Source organism: Opisthocomus hoazin, chromosome 26 (assembly GCF_030867145.1).
Source record: "Opisthocomus hoazin isolate bOpiHoa1 chromosome 26, bOpiHoa1.hap1, whole genome shotgun sequence".
NCBI lineage: Eukaryota > Metazoa > Chordata > Aves > Opisthocomiformes > Opisthocomidae > Opisthocomus > Opisthocomus hoazin.
The window spans coordinates 3,683,483-3,699,747 of record NC_134439.1 but is presented as its reverse complement, the minus strand read 5'-3'; the positions used below and the strand labels follow the sequence as shown (position 1 = coordinate 3,699,747).

At 41.3% G+C, this 16,265-nt stretch overlaps 1 protein-coding gene across 9 annotated transcripts in view; it reads right to left on the bottom strand.

The window, feature by feature from the left end:
- TANC2 (tetratricopeptide repeat, ankyrin repeat and coiled-coil containing 2) overlaps window positions 1-16,265 on the bottom strand; it is a 261,577-nt gene that overhangs the window by 205,688 nt on the left and 39,624 nt on the right. For all 9 annotated transcript variants that reach the window (XM_075443400.1, XM_075443403.1, XM_075443404.1 and 6 more), the window contains exon 3: window positions 14,746-14,845. In XM_075443400.1, coding sequence (XP_075299515.1) covers window positions 14,746-14,812 — 67 coding nt within the window. In that variant the 5' untranslated portion in view covers window positions 14,813-14,845. The remainder of the gene's footprint in view (window positions 1-14,745; window positions 14,846-16,265) is intronic.

The window sequence follows — 16,265 nt, the reverse complement described above, 5'->3', positions numbered from 1 at the left end:
TTTTTATTCCTTTTAATAAAACAGTGTTGGTAACTCAGTGATCACAATGAGGTATTTCACTGTGAACAACTTCAAAGGACACTTTATAAAAAAAAGTGTCAGTGGATGACTCAATCGTTTCAATCAGACAAGAACAACGTGATGAATAAATCATTTAAATGCACTATTAATTCTTGTGGTATCAGTGAGTTAATTTAAGCTAAAAGCAGACTAATACGTATTCAGTATAAAAACAAATTCATGTATTAATGCTTCGCTTGAAATTGTAACAAAAGAAAATTAAAATATAAATTAAATGCTTTTTTTAAATCAGTATATTGGAATCATGAGCTAATCAGTGATCTTCATTTCTTACTCTCAGCATGGACCAGAGGTCCAGCTCATCAGATTATGTTTTGTCTGTCAGCCATCGGTAACGAGGTCTCGGAGGAGAGGTGGTGGGTGACGACCCTTCTGCAGTACAACAAATTGTTCCATGCATCACTTTATCATCGTTCACCTAACAGAAGATAGTGATTCTCAAACCTGTTTAAACAACAAGAAACACCTTCTGCTAAGATATGGACACCTCATCAAAGCTTCTTGTAAAATCATGTCCTACCTTGCTAAGATTTTCGGGGGGGTTTTGTGCGCGGAGTATGGGTCGGTTTCTACACCGATCACATCCGCACAGAGCAAACGATGATATAAAAGGAAAAATACATCCTTCCACATCAGAAAGATCTTGCAGCAAAAATTTCCACAATCCCCTCAAATAGGTCATTTAAAAATGGAAGTGTTAGCAAAAATTATCCATGAGCTATCTAAAAATATATCCGATATTAAAAAAAAGTCCTCATACGCATGTTGAGAGAGTAGAAGTTTCTGTGAATGCAATAGAAACACTCTGAAGGGGACAAACTTTTAAGAGATGACAGCTTAAAAAAAAAAAATCCTCTTAGAAAGAAAAGATAAATTTTCCATTAAAAGTATTAGTAAGTACTAGACATCTACTCTTCCTTAAGGAAAAAAAGCAAAAAGGAAGAGCAAGTGCAACTCCAGAAGAGAGACATCACAGAGACCGACTCGCCAACACTCGGTACAGGCACTTCATACATCAAAGAGATGCCTCTACGCATGAAGTTAAACGTATGTCTTCACAAAACCAGTACCTTCACATGCACAGCGCTGAACTGGGAGCTGCAAAAGCCACGTTAAGAAGAATAACCCTTGCGAAGCCCCACTAAAGCCTGGGAAGGGGATGCAGGAGAAGGGAGCTAATCTCAGCCTTCCCTGAGCTGTTTTTGATCACATTTGTAGACATCACGCATTAGAACAATTTACTATAGATCAGCAGGTTTTATATCAGCTGGCCAATACTTAGTGCACAAAAATCCCTCAAAAATAAAAACATGAATCATACCTGGAATATAATTCTAGGATGGAGCGATATGATTTCAACATCTGTCAATGTAATAAACAAGTGCAAGAATCTGTATGAACACTTTCCATGGATAAGTCACACTGAATATAAATAATATTTAACTTTAGGAACTGAGGAAAAAAAAAAAGTGACATGGAAAAATCCCACATCTTTGGTGGAAATTTAGGTAAAGGTACGCTTAGACTAATAAGGATTAATAATACTGAGGAGAGTGGGATGAAAATGGCTCTGGCTCAGGCACGTAAGGCCAGAGGGCTCAGCTCTCTGGAGAGCACTGAAGATAAACCAACCTCTTCAAAACACACCCACCGCAGCCCAGAGGAACAGGCAACGCTTGCCCTCTAGTCACGCTCCGCAGAGCCGAAGGACAGCAGGAATCCGGTAGCGGGCTGTGCAGGCAGCAAACCAGCCGCGGTGCAGGCGCAGAGCTCATCTCTGCAGCAGCACAGCCCGGGCAAACGCAGGCAGCGCCGGCCCGGCCCGAGTGCGACCGGCTGCACTCTGTGCACCTCCTGCAGCATCTAGCAACATGACCTTTCCTTCCGCAAGCAACAAAAACTAATTCGTGAAGTCGGCTTTGTTTCGCTGTGTTCAGGAACACTCCTACCACACCGCAGGGCAGAACGCTTCCAGCCAGGGCAGAAGTGTTTGGTATCTGAGAAATGTTTTGCACGTGGAGCACAGAACCAGTGTTCGGTCTCTGATCGTGTTTCATGAGATTCCTTCCTTCTTGCGAAAGGTTATGAAACTGCACATTGTTTCTTTACTGTGATAAAATACCAAAATCAAAATAAATTAAAAAAAATTAAAAAAACATTGGCAGTACTGTGAAGTCCCAGAAACTTCCTCATGCTCATCTGACACCTTTGCTAAAGCTGCTTCAAGCCCAACCACAGCAGCAGCTCTTCAAGGTCAGCATTTCAGACCCTACCACCCTCAAACCACCTCGGGACGTCACTGCAGCCTGCCTGACACCACAGAGTACGCTCATCTCTCCATCCAGAGCTGTCTCTGACACACAGGGGTATCCCAGCGCTTCTTTCAGAGCAGTAACTGCAACTCTCCCGACTCATCACACCTCACCCGCCTTTGTCTATATTCTCTGCTGCTTACTTTGTAACTGGATAGTTGAAAAATCAGACATATTGAAAATGAAATTTAACAAAATAACAACCTAGTAATACCTTCATCCATCCACTTAAAGTCTCATCTTGACTTCTATTATCACATTTAAACACGAAATGACATTATGAGACGAGAGGCTTGTTTTGCATTCTGAGATTTTACAACAGAACTGGGAAGACAGACTCCCTCTACCCCACACGGCAATTAATGTTTCTTCCTTCCACACTATTTCATAATATTCAAAGGATACCTAAAAGAATCTTTCCCCCCCCTCCCAAAACAAATACAAAAAGCATGACTTTCACATCGTAACATCTGTGCCACACGCTCTGCCAAAGTTTCTACTCCATATTCTTTGTATTACCTAAACTGCATAAAAAATTATATATTGCTGTTCAAAGCTTATTCTCTGGAGGTCTCATCGACCTATTCCTACAAGTTAATCACAGGAAAGACATTGAAGTACAAGCTTTTCACATATCTCTTCATAACATAGACTCCAAAAAAGCTGAATTTCATACAAGTTGTGAAAAGCCAACCCGAAAGAACGTTTTCCGAAGAGCTGAACTCATTCCTAAGCGATGAACCCAACTCACCTGCCTCCGCGCGGCACCGGCCCCTGCTGCAGAGCTGCACGCCCGCACGTTACACAGCGAGGACGAGACCCGCCCAGCTCATCCATCGATGTCATTTATTGCCTGGAAAATCTTACTGAAGCTGTGCCAAGCCACGTGACGTGAAAATTCACAAGCTAATTAGTAAATGAAATTACCTACAGCTTTCCACAACTGGCACTGATTAATCTGAAATCTTTGCAGGCAGAATTTCGCTGCAAACAGAAATTACAGTTTCACCATTCAAAAAGAACAAAAATACAAAGCCTGATATCCACTTTAATTCTTTTTCTTGCACATGAAGATGTTGCTTATTATTGTGTCACGTCAAGTTCCTATTACAAGAAAACAGACATTATATATTCAACACACTAAAGTAAAATGACAAAAACCAATGTGCAAGTGTTGAATATTTCTAAAACAATTTCTTTATTTAAAACCATTTGATACTTTGTTCCAGAACTGTGAATAACATTACTTTTAGTTTAGAATGCTTTCACAGAATTACAGAATGCTTTGGGTTGGAAGGGACCTTTAGAGGTCATCTAACCCAACCCCCAAGTTTGCTTGTACAAAAAACAGAAATCCATTTTGTTATTCATTTTATTTAAATCATCCTTTAAGCTAAGGAATCCACGTTTGTTGCTTACCTAAGAACTGGGGCTAGGCTTGTTCCACTAGAAAAAGCCAAAGCTCAGTCATCAGAAATGACTGATTTTACAGATGAAATAGCTGAATGCACAGATATAAAGCTTTGTTCTTACTTGACTTGTTTGTATTTTTTAAAACTGCTACAGACATGGTAATTACTGCCCTTTCCTCAGACATCCTGGAAAGGACATTCCACTTTCCCAACAGCTTGGCTTAACAAATCCCCCAAACTGACGATGATATTTTCATTTGAAGCAAGCATATAAATTCTTTTTTAAATGTGTATGAGAATAGGGTGTTTTTTGAGGAATAAGAGGAGATCAGGTCATTTGACAAGGAAAAACACGACCATCTCCTCCGCCCACCAGCACGGCACATCTCAGCACAGCTTTGGACCGATGATTTGTCAGAAAACTTCGACCCCCTCTACTGGCTCAGCGAGCACCAGGCAGCGAGAGCTGGCGAGCTCATACCCACTAGCGTATAGGAATAATACCACAAAATCCCAGATGTTTTCAAAATTACACAGAATATGTGTTTTATCCTGTCCCCCTTACGCACCTGTGTCGTTCCAATCTGGCTGTGACAGTATACTGGAATATTTCCTTCCTTCGCCAAAACCAAAAAATCTGCTAGATTTAATAACTGAGTTGATGCTTCTGCCTTGCGTAGCACCTATGCAGCGTTGCATTTTAAAGCTCGACACGTTGACTCACACAGTATGCAGGAACGGAAACAGTTTTGACAAAATCAGAAACTGCTGTGAGCTCTTCGGTATTTGCCATCAAAATCTCCAAGTGTTTTACAAAAACGGGCCGCCTGTTTGTAGGGGTGAGGGATGAGGTATTATTACCCCCAATTCACAAACGCATCCTAGAATCACAGAATGGTTCGGGTGGGAAGGGACCCTGAAAGGCCACCCAGTCCAACCCCCCTGCAGCGAGCAGGGACCTCTTCAACTGGATCAGGGTGCTCAGAGCTCCGTCCAACCTGGCCTGGAATGGGGCCCCCGGGATGGGGCATCTCCCACCTCTCTGGGAAACCTGTGCCAGGGTTTCACCACCCTCACTGTAAAACACTTCTTCCATAAAACCAGTCTAAATCTCCCCTCTTTCTGTTTAAAACCATCAGCCCTTGTCCTATCGCAACAGGCCCTGTGAAAAAATTTGACCCATCTCTCTTATAAGCCCCCTTTACGTACTGAAAGGCTGTGATAAGATCTCCCCGGAGCCTTCTCTTCTCCAGGCTGAACAGATTACAGAGAGTATTTCTCCCAGCTTTAGAAACTCAACGTCAATCCTTATAACAGGGTTTAAAAAGAGATATAAAAAAATTACATAAAATGATATAAAAGACAGTATTTGAGAGCACTGACCATTCTTTGCTCCTTCATACACGCAGTAATTGCTTTCTCTCAGTCTTCTTCTACCAACATGCTTTTATTTCTCTGCATGTAACAACTAAATACCCATCAAGCAAAGGACTGGAACCCCGATACCACACTTCTTTGTGAGCACCCAGCCAAAAGAGCATGGCACTATCCATTATCCGTCCCCTGCACATGGGGTTAGTCTGTCCCACGAGCATGACTTCGCATTTGTACTTCGTGAACTCCGTAAGGTTCCTCCAGTTCGCTGAGGTCCTTCAGACTGGCACCTGCTGTCCTCCAGCAGAGTTGATGCCTCCAAGATAGTGTCACCCACAAACTTGGTAAGGATGCTCCCCATCCCTTCTCCAGGCTGTTGCTAAAGATGCCATATACTACTGACACCAGTATCAACCTCTGAGGAATGCTACCTCTTAGCTGGCCACCAGTTATGACTTTCAGCTTTTGATCACCCTCCTTCAAGCCTGACAGTCCAGCCAGCTTTCCTCTCAGGCTGCAGCCCACCCATTGAGCCCACGTGCCCTCCAGTTGGCTACAAGGGTCTCAGACTGTGTTGAAAGCCTTCCTAAAGCCAAGGTAAGCTGTGTCCACTGCTCCAGCCTGCAGAGCCAGTCGCTTCATCACTCCAGGCAATTAGGCTGCTCAAGCACAATTTGTACTTGATAGATGGGTGCCAGCTTTTCCCAAAGACCTTCTTGCCTTTCATGCCTGGAAATGGCTTTGAAGAAGTCTTCGTAATTTTTCCTGTGACCGAGTTGAGGCTGTCAAGCCTATATTTCCCCAGGTCCCCTCATTTCCCTTAGACGGGTGTAACGCTTGCCTCTTCCCAGTCCCCGGGGACCTCCTCATGCTTCTTGGCACGTACCTTCCAGCTTTCTGCATTCTCCTGTGAAGATCCGGAGACGCCAGAACCGAGGTCTGGTGGAAAGCATCTGGAGAATGACTGGGGAGCTCCAATTCATAACAACCTTATTACAGCTTTCATACTGCACTATCTACACTGATATTCTTTGCATGAAGAGGCTGTTCAAAGCTCTTTAAAGGTTTATTAGCAGTTATCAGTACAGTAAAAAGCCAGTTATGCTCTTTAAGCAGCCTTCAGCGGTATAGTCAACAGGGATTAAAGCAGCTAGGTTGCACAACTGAACAGTTCCGTTTACAAAAATACCTGTCTGACAAATAAAAGGACCTACTAGGAAATTTAAAAATTATTTCTAAAACTTGCAACATTCACTATGCAGCTCCACTAAAACTGCCGGCAAATACAATCAAAACAAACACCATGTAATATGAGGAAGAAAGATATTCCCAACATCATGTTTCTCTTTTCTTCCAAGCCTCCCACCTTCCTTCTCCAGTAAGAAACCAGAGCAGGTTCCACAGCCATACTCCCAGCCCGACATCCACGACCAGCACCCCTTGTTGTCTCATCTTGCTCACTCCTGCACGAAGCCAAAGCTTACACAGTAGACCAGTGAATTCCATGAGCTCTGCTCACACACTGCTTTCTGCCAGTACAACACTCAATGGAAAGTATTAGACATACTCCACAAAGGCAAATCATTGTTACTGTAGTTTCTGACAGCTCAAAACAAAGCATGCACAGTGAAGGCTTCCAGGTAAGTGTGGAGTGAGAAAAGGTGGTCAACAGCACAGCATCAGTGGAGCCAACCACTGCCTGCGGGCAGAGCTCTGCAGGGGAAACGGCACAACCTGCAAGCAGTTCCACTCCTGACCCCCCTTTAATTTCAAAAATCGATTCCTGTGTTTGCAGAATGGATGCCCACACAAAGGACCAGCTCAAAAAGCCTTTTTCTTTTCCCTAGACGCAGCTCTCCGGAGGTTAAAGAGCTCAGAACAACATATGAGGACAGCAGAGAAGGAGATGGCTGCCGTAATGGAAGCAGCACTTGGAGCTGAGCAGGACGACAAATCAGCCTCCGCTACTAGAAGGGACTTCAGTGAATTCATCTCAGCAGCCGGATCTGTAGAATTGCTAATGAAGGGAAAGGTTCGAGAGGGATTCAAGCTGATATAGAAGAACTCAAGAATGGGCTCGCTGACCTAGAGATAAATCTTGGTTAAAAACCAGCAAGGATGAATACATCTGAAAAAGAAAATGTGGATGACTGGGGAGAGAGGAGTGCTTGTAGATGCACTGATAGAAAAACAAAATGGGGAAACACCAAAAGAAAAAGGACTAGCTCCCAGTAGCTGTAAAGGAGATAATCTTCTCAAATACTCCAGGCATGCCTTCCTCTCTATTTTAGCTATCTGAAACAAACATGGCAGTCAGCATAGAAGAAATATATCAAACATTTTTCTCTCATCTCCCCAAACCCATGTACCCGATGTTACAATTTAACATTTTTGAACAAATGGGACAGTCTGAAGACTCTTTCATTCATTTTGTCTTTGGGAGGAAAAAAAAAACCCAAAACATTTCAAGCTCTGACACAGGCTACTTAAATGAAAAGGAAGGAACTAAGTCAGAACCACACCTGTATCAAAGCAGTAAATATACCTGATATACAGGGCCCGCCTTTCAAATGATGCTACATATTGCAGAGAACAGTACAACTTACGTGGGGGAAAAAGGATTCAGAAGTCCCCAAAATGTAAACCTCATAGTAAAGAGCCCAAAATACTGCATTTCAAAGACAGGGAGATGCTGCTCCATCATAAAAATCAGACATTCAGAAATATTGCATTCTTTCAATTCCCCCACAAAAAATTAAGCAAAAAAAATGGGACTACTGATTAGGAAAACAACAAGATTATGAGTATTCAAGAAGATTTAACTGAAAGACAGCAAAAGAAGTAGAAATATTCCAGATTCCAGAAATAATGCAATAAAATGCAGTGATCTGGTGGGCTGAAATGCTGAGAAAAATAAAGGAAAGGCACATTGTAAGGTTTGAAAACAGGGGCAAAGAAAAAATGAATTTTTAAGTGTAGCAAAACGTGGGAAGTTAGAAGGGGACGGTTGAGGCAAGGAGAAAGGCTTAAAATATGGCTCTGAAAAAAACTTTGCATATGCAGATCATTCAAGAATGCCATATAGCACCATGAGATGACGACCAGGAAACACTGAGAAAGGATTAAAAATCCCTCTCCAGACAAAGGTTAGTATATACGTCTGGATTTGACAAAAGCGAAAAAGATAGAGAACGAAACAACAAATTAAATCTCAAGAGGGTGCAAAAAGCCACAGAGGACGTGGGAACAAAACTCACCGACTGGTGCTTCAGGTAATAAAGTCACTTTCCGGGCTCTGGAAACACAGGAGGTGGGGTGAGGCTGCGCACCGCTTGTTACTCGTAACAGGATGGAGGCAGCCTCAGTCAACACACTTGTTGTTACAGCTGGTGATGTTCAAACTTGCAAAATCTTGGCAAGGCTTAGGCTGACAGAGCTGGATTATCCCCTGCTCCCCCCCATATGCTCACACACAGAAGCATAAAACAATACAGGTCGATAAACTCCAGCGGAACGGTTGAGTCAGTTCATAAAAAAAGTCTAAACACAGACCTGTCAAAGAGGAACACTTTATGAGCTATAAAGTAAGTTAGGTTAACATCTGTGGTGTTACAAAAAAAAAAAAAGGGGGTGTATTTGTGGATCAGAAGAAATACATATTGGAATAATATGGGCACCAGCTGCTAAAATTCTCTCTAAGATAGCTGCGCAGGAGAGAAGCAGAAGCTTTCTTGTCCAAGCATCTTTTATTTGTCTGGGAAGAGAGTTTGGTATATAAACAAGATCGATTCTGACCAAATAAATACGCCTTACAAAGAAGAAACAAGGTGTGCATGTGTACACACATACCTTCCCAATATATTTCCTTCTTAAGAAGAAATACACTAAATTGCATACATGAAAAACAGTCAGTTCATTCTTAACGAACTCAAGGACAAGACTTCACTGAGGTCAGAGGGGCTATGGCTGTGTCCACATACTTGAGACTTGTTTAAAAATGGATTTATGAAAAACTAGCAAACTTTTTGGAAGAAAATGGTCTGGATTATTACTTGGACAGAATACCTTGAACATGTGGATACATTCAGTATTCAGCACCACAATACATTCTGTAAGTCTGGTAGGTCTTTTAATATCTCACTTCTAATACCTTCTTAAATTAAGTTTTCCCAGCCTGTATAAGGCCCACCAGCTGGATCTCATCACTCAGCAACTTCTTTCAGAAATCCAAAAAGCATTTGTGACCTTCAAACTCTTCTGGGGTAGAAATTATGCTTAGGCTTCCAGAAGAGATCAGATAGATAAGAAACTGCACGGAGTTCTGGCAAAGCAGTGATGAGACCTTCGCAGAAATGTCTTTTATCTTAGAGAGGCAAGAATCAAAGGAGAAGAGCATTTGACAGGGGCTCTTTTAGTCCTGAAATTAAAATATAAAGTGGCAGGCTCCAAAAAGCCCTATAAATACATCGGAAGGTAGAAGTAATTGGCTCTCCCATGAACCAGGAAAGCAGAACAGGTTTTAAAAACCCTATGCCAAAAACATAATGAATGACAGGCAGGCTCCTAGCTGATAAGCTCAAAATGAAAATTGTGTGCACTGTATCAGTTAAGAACAAATAAGATACGATTCCTAACTAACTCAAAAGAAAAGAGCAGACCCTGTGGGCTAGTTTATAAAGGATTACATGTCTTAGATTAAATTTAACATGCAAAAAAAAAAAAAAAAACAGACAAGAGTACTTTAAGAATCTACCTCAGCCTCTGCCAGAAATAAACAGCACAAATTCCTGGGCTTACACCTCACAAAGTTAAGAGAAATATAAAAACAAGTAAAATGTGGAGTTTTTTAGCTGCATTTTACTAGGTTCTAAAAGGAATCTGAACACTCACAGTAGTATTAGTTTAATGCGATAATGTAAGCAGGAAATAGTCCACCTGCTTGGAAAAGAAGCAAGGATAATTATAATAGGTGAAAAGATTGGGTCCATTACACAGGCTTATTTCACTAACATGATACTGGAATGAATATATTAGAGGATTGATCTGATGCAAACTAATTAAATACATACTCAAATCAATGAATGTCTAGTATAAGCAAGCGAACTGCAGATAAATATGAGATGGGTCCTTGATAAAACAGATAAAAACAGAGTACCTTATAGTCTCTGGATCAGAGAACACAACAGAATTACCCTGGAAGGGCTGAATTAGGGGAAAGAAGTCTGAAAAAAAATTTCTGACAAGCGGCAGCAGGCAGGAGTGCCCACCTGCAGGTTTTAACACAAAAGCTTGCTCCAGCCATAGGGATTCCAGCCCCAGTCGCCGTGCTGGATCTTCAGCCAGAAGGAATAAAACAATGGAGCAAAGCACAGTCTCTTTTAGCTTTAAAACAAACATACTCTATGTAAATTCAGCCCTGCATACAAACTTCTGAGTCAGAAAACGTACTTGTCTGCGTATCTCTGTAAACTGATTTAGAACATCAAGGTAATATTTAATTACATTCAGATCACATTCCAGCTTTAAAGATGGTGTTGTCTGGTAGCTGTGTGGAACATCCATTTATGACAGAAGAAAATACAGCCTAATCAAGACACTACTGCAGTCATAATGTGTCCTCAAGGCATTACTGTAAAATATCTTGAGTGCCCTTGAGTCACAAGAGAATTTTATGTTAAGACAAGAGATTAAATAATGTGCACAAATACACACGCACAGAGCTGTACTGCATACAGTATGCTGCTATCAAATCCTATCAGCAGAGTGTGGAAAGTACACACACACACAAAATTAACCACAGGAGATTACACAATCTGATGCTGCAGTAGAAATTCATTTATTTTAATTGGCATTACTGCATGTAACTGTACATTCATATGTATGTAACTGGCATTCTTCTTTTCTAAATGTTTTGTGTGTTCCTGAACCACAATACCATAAACAGTACCCAACGAAAAAAACCCACCCCAGCAGAGTCAAAATAAATTTTAACCACAGTTCTTCAGAGAAGTTGCTCAGCATTTTGTGAAGGAGGAATAAGAAGAAAACATTTTACTGTTACCACTGCCAGTGTTCTTTTAATCATGAAGAATTATCAAAACCCACATCCCAACATCTAGGGATTGTCAGCTTGACTTCACTGCCCCGTTTGCTGACTGTGTTACCGCAAATGCAGGAAACTGCGACGAACAGTCATTTCAAAGGCCAGCGTGCTCACTTGGATTCCCCAAGAAAAAAAACACCATACCTTTAACCCTACTTCAAAGTTTTACTCCCACACTGGAATGCAAAGTGAATGGAGTTTAGGAAATTAAGATACCCACACTGCAACTTCACCCAAGCCCACCAGCACCAGAGACACCCGAGTGCGCTGTCACCTGCCTACGTAATTTCAAAGCACTACACGGAAGGTGAATCAACAGCAGACCTGAAACCTTTCACAGCCGACTTTCACAACACAGAACTTCTGATTCGGAGTTTGTTCCCAGAGATGGGTGTAGCTCTGCGCTAGAGCTTCCCTGTGGAAACAGGTTGTTCCGGAGACTTCTGTGTCTGCTGCCGGGGCAGCTCACGCTCCCTCCCCTGGCTCTACCCTCCAGCTCACACCGCCTCGTGAGGATGTGGCCACGGAAGCCACGACGCAAATCACAGCGTCAAAGCCGTCAAGGAAGCTTCCTTTCCAACACCTGTTTTGCATTTAAATCATCATGTTAATGACACATACAATTTAAAAAATAAAATGCCTAGTATTTTTAAGCACTTAGAATCATAGCACGGTAAGGGTTAGAAGGGACCTTAAAGATCACCTGGTTCCAACCCCCCCGCCATGAGCAGGGCCATCTTCCACCAGCCCAGGTTACTCAGAGCTCCATCCAACCTGGCCTTGAACCCTGCCAGGGAGGGGGCAAAACTTCCAGGGAGGGGGCAGAGGCTAGCACTTGCAGCGCTTGGCTAAAAAAAAGTAAACACAAGAAAAAAAAATCCAGAATGCCCAGTGTCCCACCCACGACCCCCCCCAAACCCTAACAGTGAAGGCAACAGTCATGTAGGTGACCTGAAGGTACACACTCACCATGAGAAAACATTCTTCTTGGACCCAGTTGTGACACATGTAAATTTATTCCAGGGGGTAGGAGGATTCCTCAAGATCCCTTCCTTTGCATACCAAGAGCAGGAAGGAAGGGAGGATGAAGAGAAACGGAGCACGGAGATTCAGGGTAAGCAAAGCAAACAAGTAAGATGATGAGTATCAAGTCAGGTTCTTTAGACCAGAGCGCAGCCCTGTCACTGTCAGTGAGAGGGTGACAAATTTTGTCATATTACTAGATAAGTACTTTCCCTTTTTATCAACTTTTAAATCATCAAATTTGTCCTTCGGCAGAATTGCAAAGCAAATAAAGCCAATTTCAGGCTTATAATACTGTATGCTACACAGAAAAGCATATGGAAGATTTGCCGATCTTTTCCTTACTGTGTTGCAAGGAAATAAAGAATTAAATATATTTTAAAATCTAGGCAGCAGTGAATTCATCTGATGTCATGTTATAGTTTGATAGACTGAAAAATTATTTTCCAGTGGAGGGATGTTTTCCATTTAGACACTGTTAATATAAGAAACCTTATCATCTCCATTTTAATTCCCTCTCCTCCCCTGAAGAACGCCAATCAGAACTTCTCAATAAAGCAACTTATTTCAAAGGCAGAACTGCAATAAATTATATTAAACATACAGTATAGTTGTTGACATTAGAAGAAACCACAGCTACTAAATACTGTCATATTGTTTTTCAAGGAGACCCACTTCCTTTTCTGTTTTGCTCAGACAGAAGTACAGCCACATCAAATCTTGTTATTTCAGAACTGACATTTTTCATTCACAAAATAAGAATTATGTACATATATGTATACACACGATTCTTAATATTGCTGTGGGAGATAAGCCAAAAGGAATACTAGGGACTGATAACAGAAGATCTAACAAAGATATGGCTTTGTACGGAAACCACAATTTAAGATGCTTTGCCTACGTACAGTTTTCCAAAGGTTGTGAGTATCATCAGAGGACTTGTACTTTCCTGGGCTTTAAACTGTAAATGTGATACTTCAGGGAGACACCAAAATCAAAAGAGACCAGAGCCATCTGCTCGTGTGTCCTCCCAAAACCTACGTGTCTTTTTATGCAGGCACCTTCCTCAGCTGAACCACTCCTGCAACAAAAGACTCCAGAGTTCATACGGAAAGAAAATCTCCTTCACAAAAGCAGTGAATGACAACCACGACCTGAGGCTCAAATCACTAAGGGTATCTGTGCAAAACCGGCATTTCTCCCACTATATGAGATACACACCGATTACAGTAACTACTGCGAGGAAGTCAACACCAAGATGCATTGCTTGGACTTTTCATGACAAGTATCTTCAGGATCAACCAACACGAACTGGGACTCTCACCAGAAACCAGACTCTGACAGATCACTGACGTCTAAGGATCAAAATGAAGTAAGCACTGCTACAAGGCAACCTGGGACACAGCGAAGCCGTACGGCTGAAAACAATTCCTCTTTCCCAAATACAACCTGGAGTAGTAAGGTATTAAAAGCGGGGGAAAAAAATCTGGCACTGTGAGAAATGCATATTAACTTGTTTCAGCCAAGAGAAAACCACCTGTTTTTTCCATTGCATTTATCACCGTTGTATCTCTGCATCTTCACTTGTGGCTTCCCATGGAATATACATATGCACTATTTACACAGAAGCACAAGCACAAATAAACACTGTATCCCAAAATATTCAAAAATGTGCTGCCAGATGGCTTTAAAAAGAAAAATGAAAGATCTAATTAAAAACTCTTACATTGCCAGCAATCCATTTTTGGAAATAAATACAAAAGTTAAATCAAAATGTTTTTAAAGCACATCAATATTTTTGTCATGTTTTGCTTGACAATTGCAATGTCTCCTAAGCTCCTTCATGGATCACACAGACCAGGCCACACGAACCGGCGCTAACTGTAAACTCTTTTCCTGGCACGGTGGAAACAAAAGACTGACATATGTGGTGACTAGATTTGGGCAAATTCTCCCTAATTCCATCTCTTCCCATTCCTCTCTCTCCCTCCTGTTTAAAAATCAAAAAAAAATTTAAAAATTGCTACTCCTATCACAAGTACTGTTTGTAATGAAGAAGATTTCACTGCCACTAGTTATCACAGTCATTTTCGAGGAAGAAATTTTATTTTCTTAATTTCCATACTTGAAACATGAAACCTGATGTTAGTTTACTACAGGATTATGTATAAGTATTGTTTTTCCCTACATCTTATCTCCCCAATAAAAACAGATTATGGTTTACATACTTTTTAAATAAATATACATATATTCTTAAATATTGAACCACAGCACAATATTAAAATGACCTATGATGATGTTTTGAATCTACAAGATCATCAACTGAGTACATCTATTCATTAAAAAGAAAAAAGACCCAGTGAGACCCAAACACACATAAAAGGAGTACTTTCAAAAACTGTAAATAAAAGACATGCATGAGGAGTTGGCATTTACTTACCACTGGACCTGTTTTTGCGGTTTGACTTCCCTCCAGTAAGAAGCATCTTGAGACTGTTTCGAAACATGGTGATCCTGTTCCACTTTGTGTATCCCAAAAACTGCGTAAAAAAGAAAAAAAAAAAAAAATCAACACTCCGATTTGGTCCACAGGAAAACATTACAGAGAAGCAGTAAGAAAGTGCTAAAACCCAGACAAACAACAGAGATGATGAGAAACCATTTTGCCACCACACTTCCTAACAACAGAAATCAACACGCATACAAAGCCTCGCATTCTGTTTGCTTCCATGCATCCAGGCTATTTCCAGGACAACACAACTTCAGCACTGCTAGCATGACCTACCTATTTTGTCAAAGGATTTGACCAAATTATCACACTAAATTGTGAAAGACACGGCATTTAGCAAACTCTGCCTCCATCTCCCATTACCATTCATAGCCAAATCTATCAGGAAGAGCTGCTGCCCTTCACGTTGCTCAGAAAAAGTCAATCGTGCTGACAACAACCCACAGACTACAAAAGCTGTTGGCTTTAGCTCCTGGGTGAGTTGACTGTCAAATTCTTCTGTGAGTTGAGTAAACTGTCATGAGGAGGAAAGCCACCCAAAGTTAACTGATGCAAAAAAAAATCAAACATTATCCATATATTTTCCCTGCTCTATACATCTCAGGGGAAAAAGAAGAAGTTGTCTCTGTGCTGCAGAAGATAAAAGAATAAGCTTCTGGCTTCACCCGACACACTGACAGCTTGTTCTGGTGGAACATCCTCTTATTAATGTAGGTAAACCATCAAAACAGCAACAACAAAAGCAGCTCCTAACTAGACCAAAAGGATAGTAACAAGTCTTTGATCAAGACACACAATAAACCACAACTTCCCTCCTATTGTACACACAAATTTCCATAGTTACAAGGTAACACATTCATCTTACAGAAACACATCACGGAATCTTTTCACTGCAACAATAATAGGTTCTTTTTGGAGGACGCTCAATAAATGTGATCTCGAGTTTCTTCACATTTATCTACTTCCTTCCAAGCATATTAATATAATAATACCCAGTTCAAAGAGCTTTTTTTTATATATTTATATATGTATATTTAAAACCATTGGAAGTCCTTTTCACAGGACTTACTCCTTCACGGAGAGACACTAACACTCCAAGGCAGCAACTCGGAGCACACACACACCATTTGTTGTTGGTACAAACACCAGGAAGCAGGCACAGACGACCTTCACTTCAGCCTCGCCCGACTTGCAGGAGACTCCGTTCACTTACTAGATTGCACAAACAGATCTTGGGGTGTGTTCGTCTGCATGCATATATGTATGGAAAGCATGAATATTAAACAGCAAATACAGTACTGCTATTTCCTTTGCATCTACGAACCGCCCGAGTATCATCTGGCGTCTTTCTGAGGCCCTGCATAGCGACATCAAAGCACGACGAGCTTGTATTGAGCCTTATTCCCAGGGCTCCTGAACAAAGCTGCGGCCTCTCTTCGAAGCATCCTACT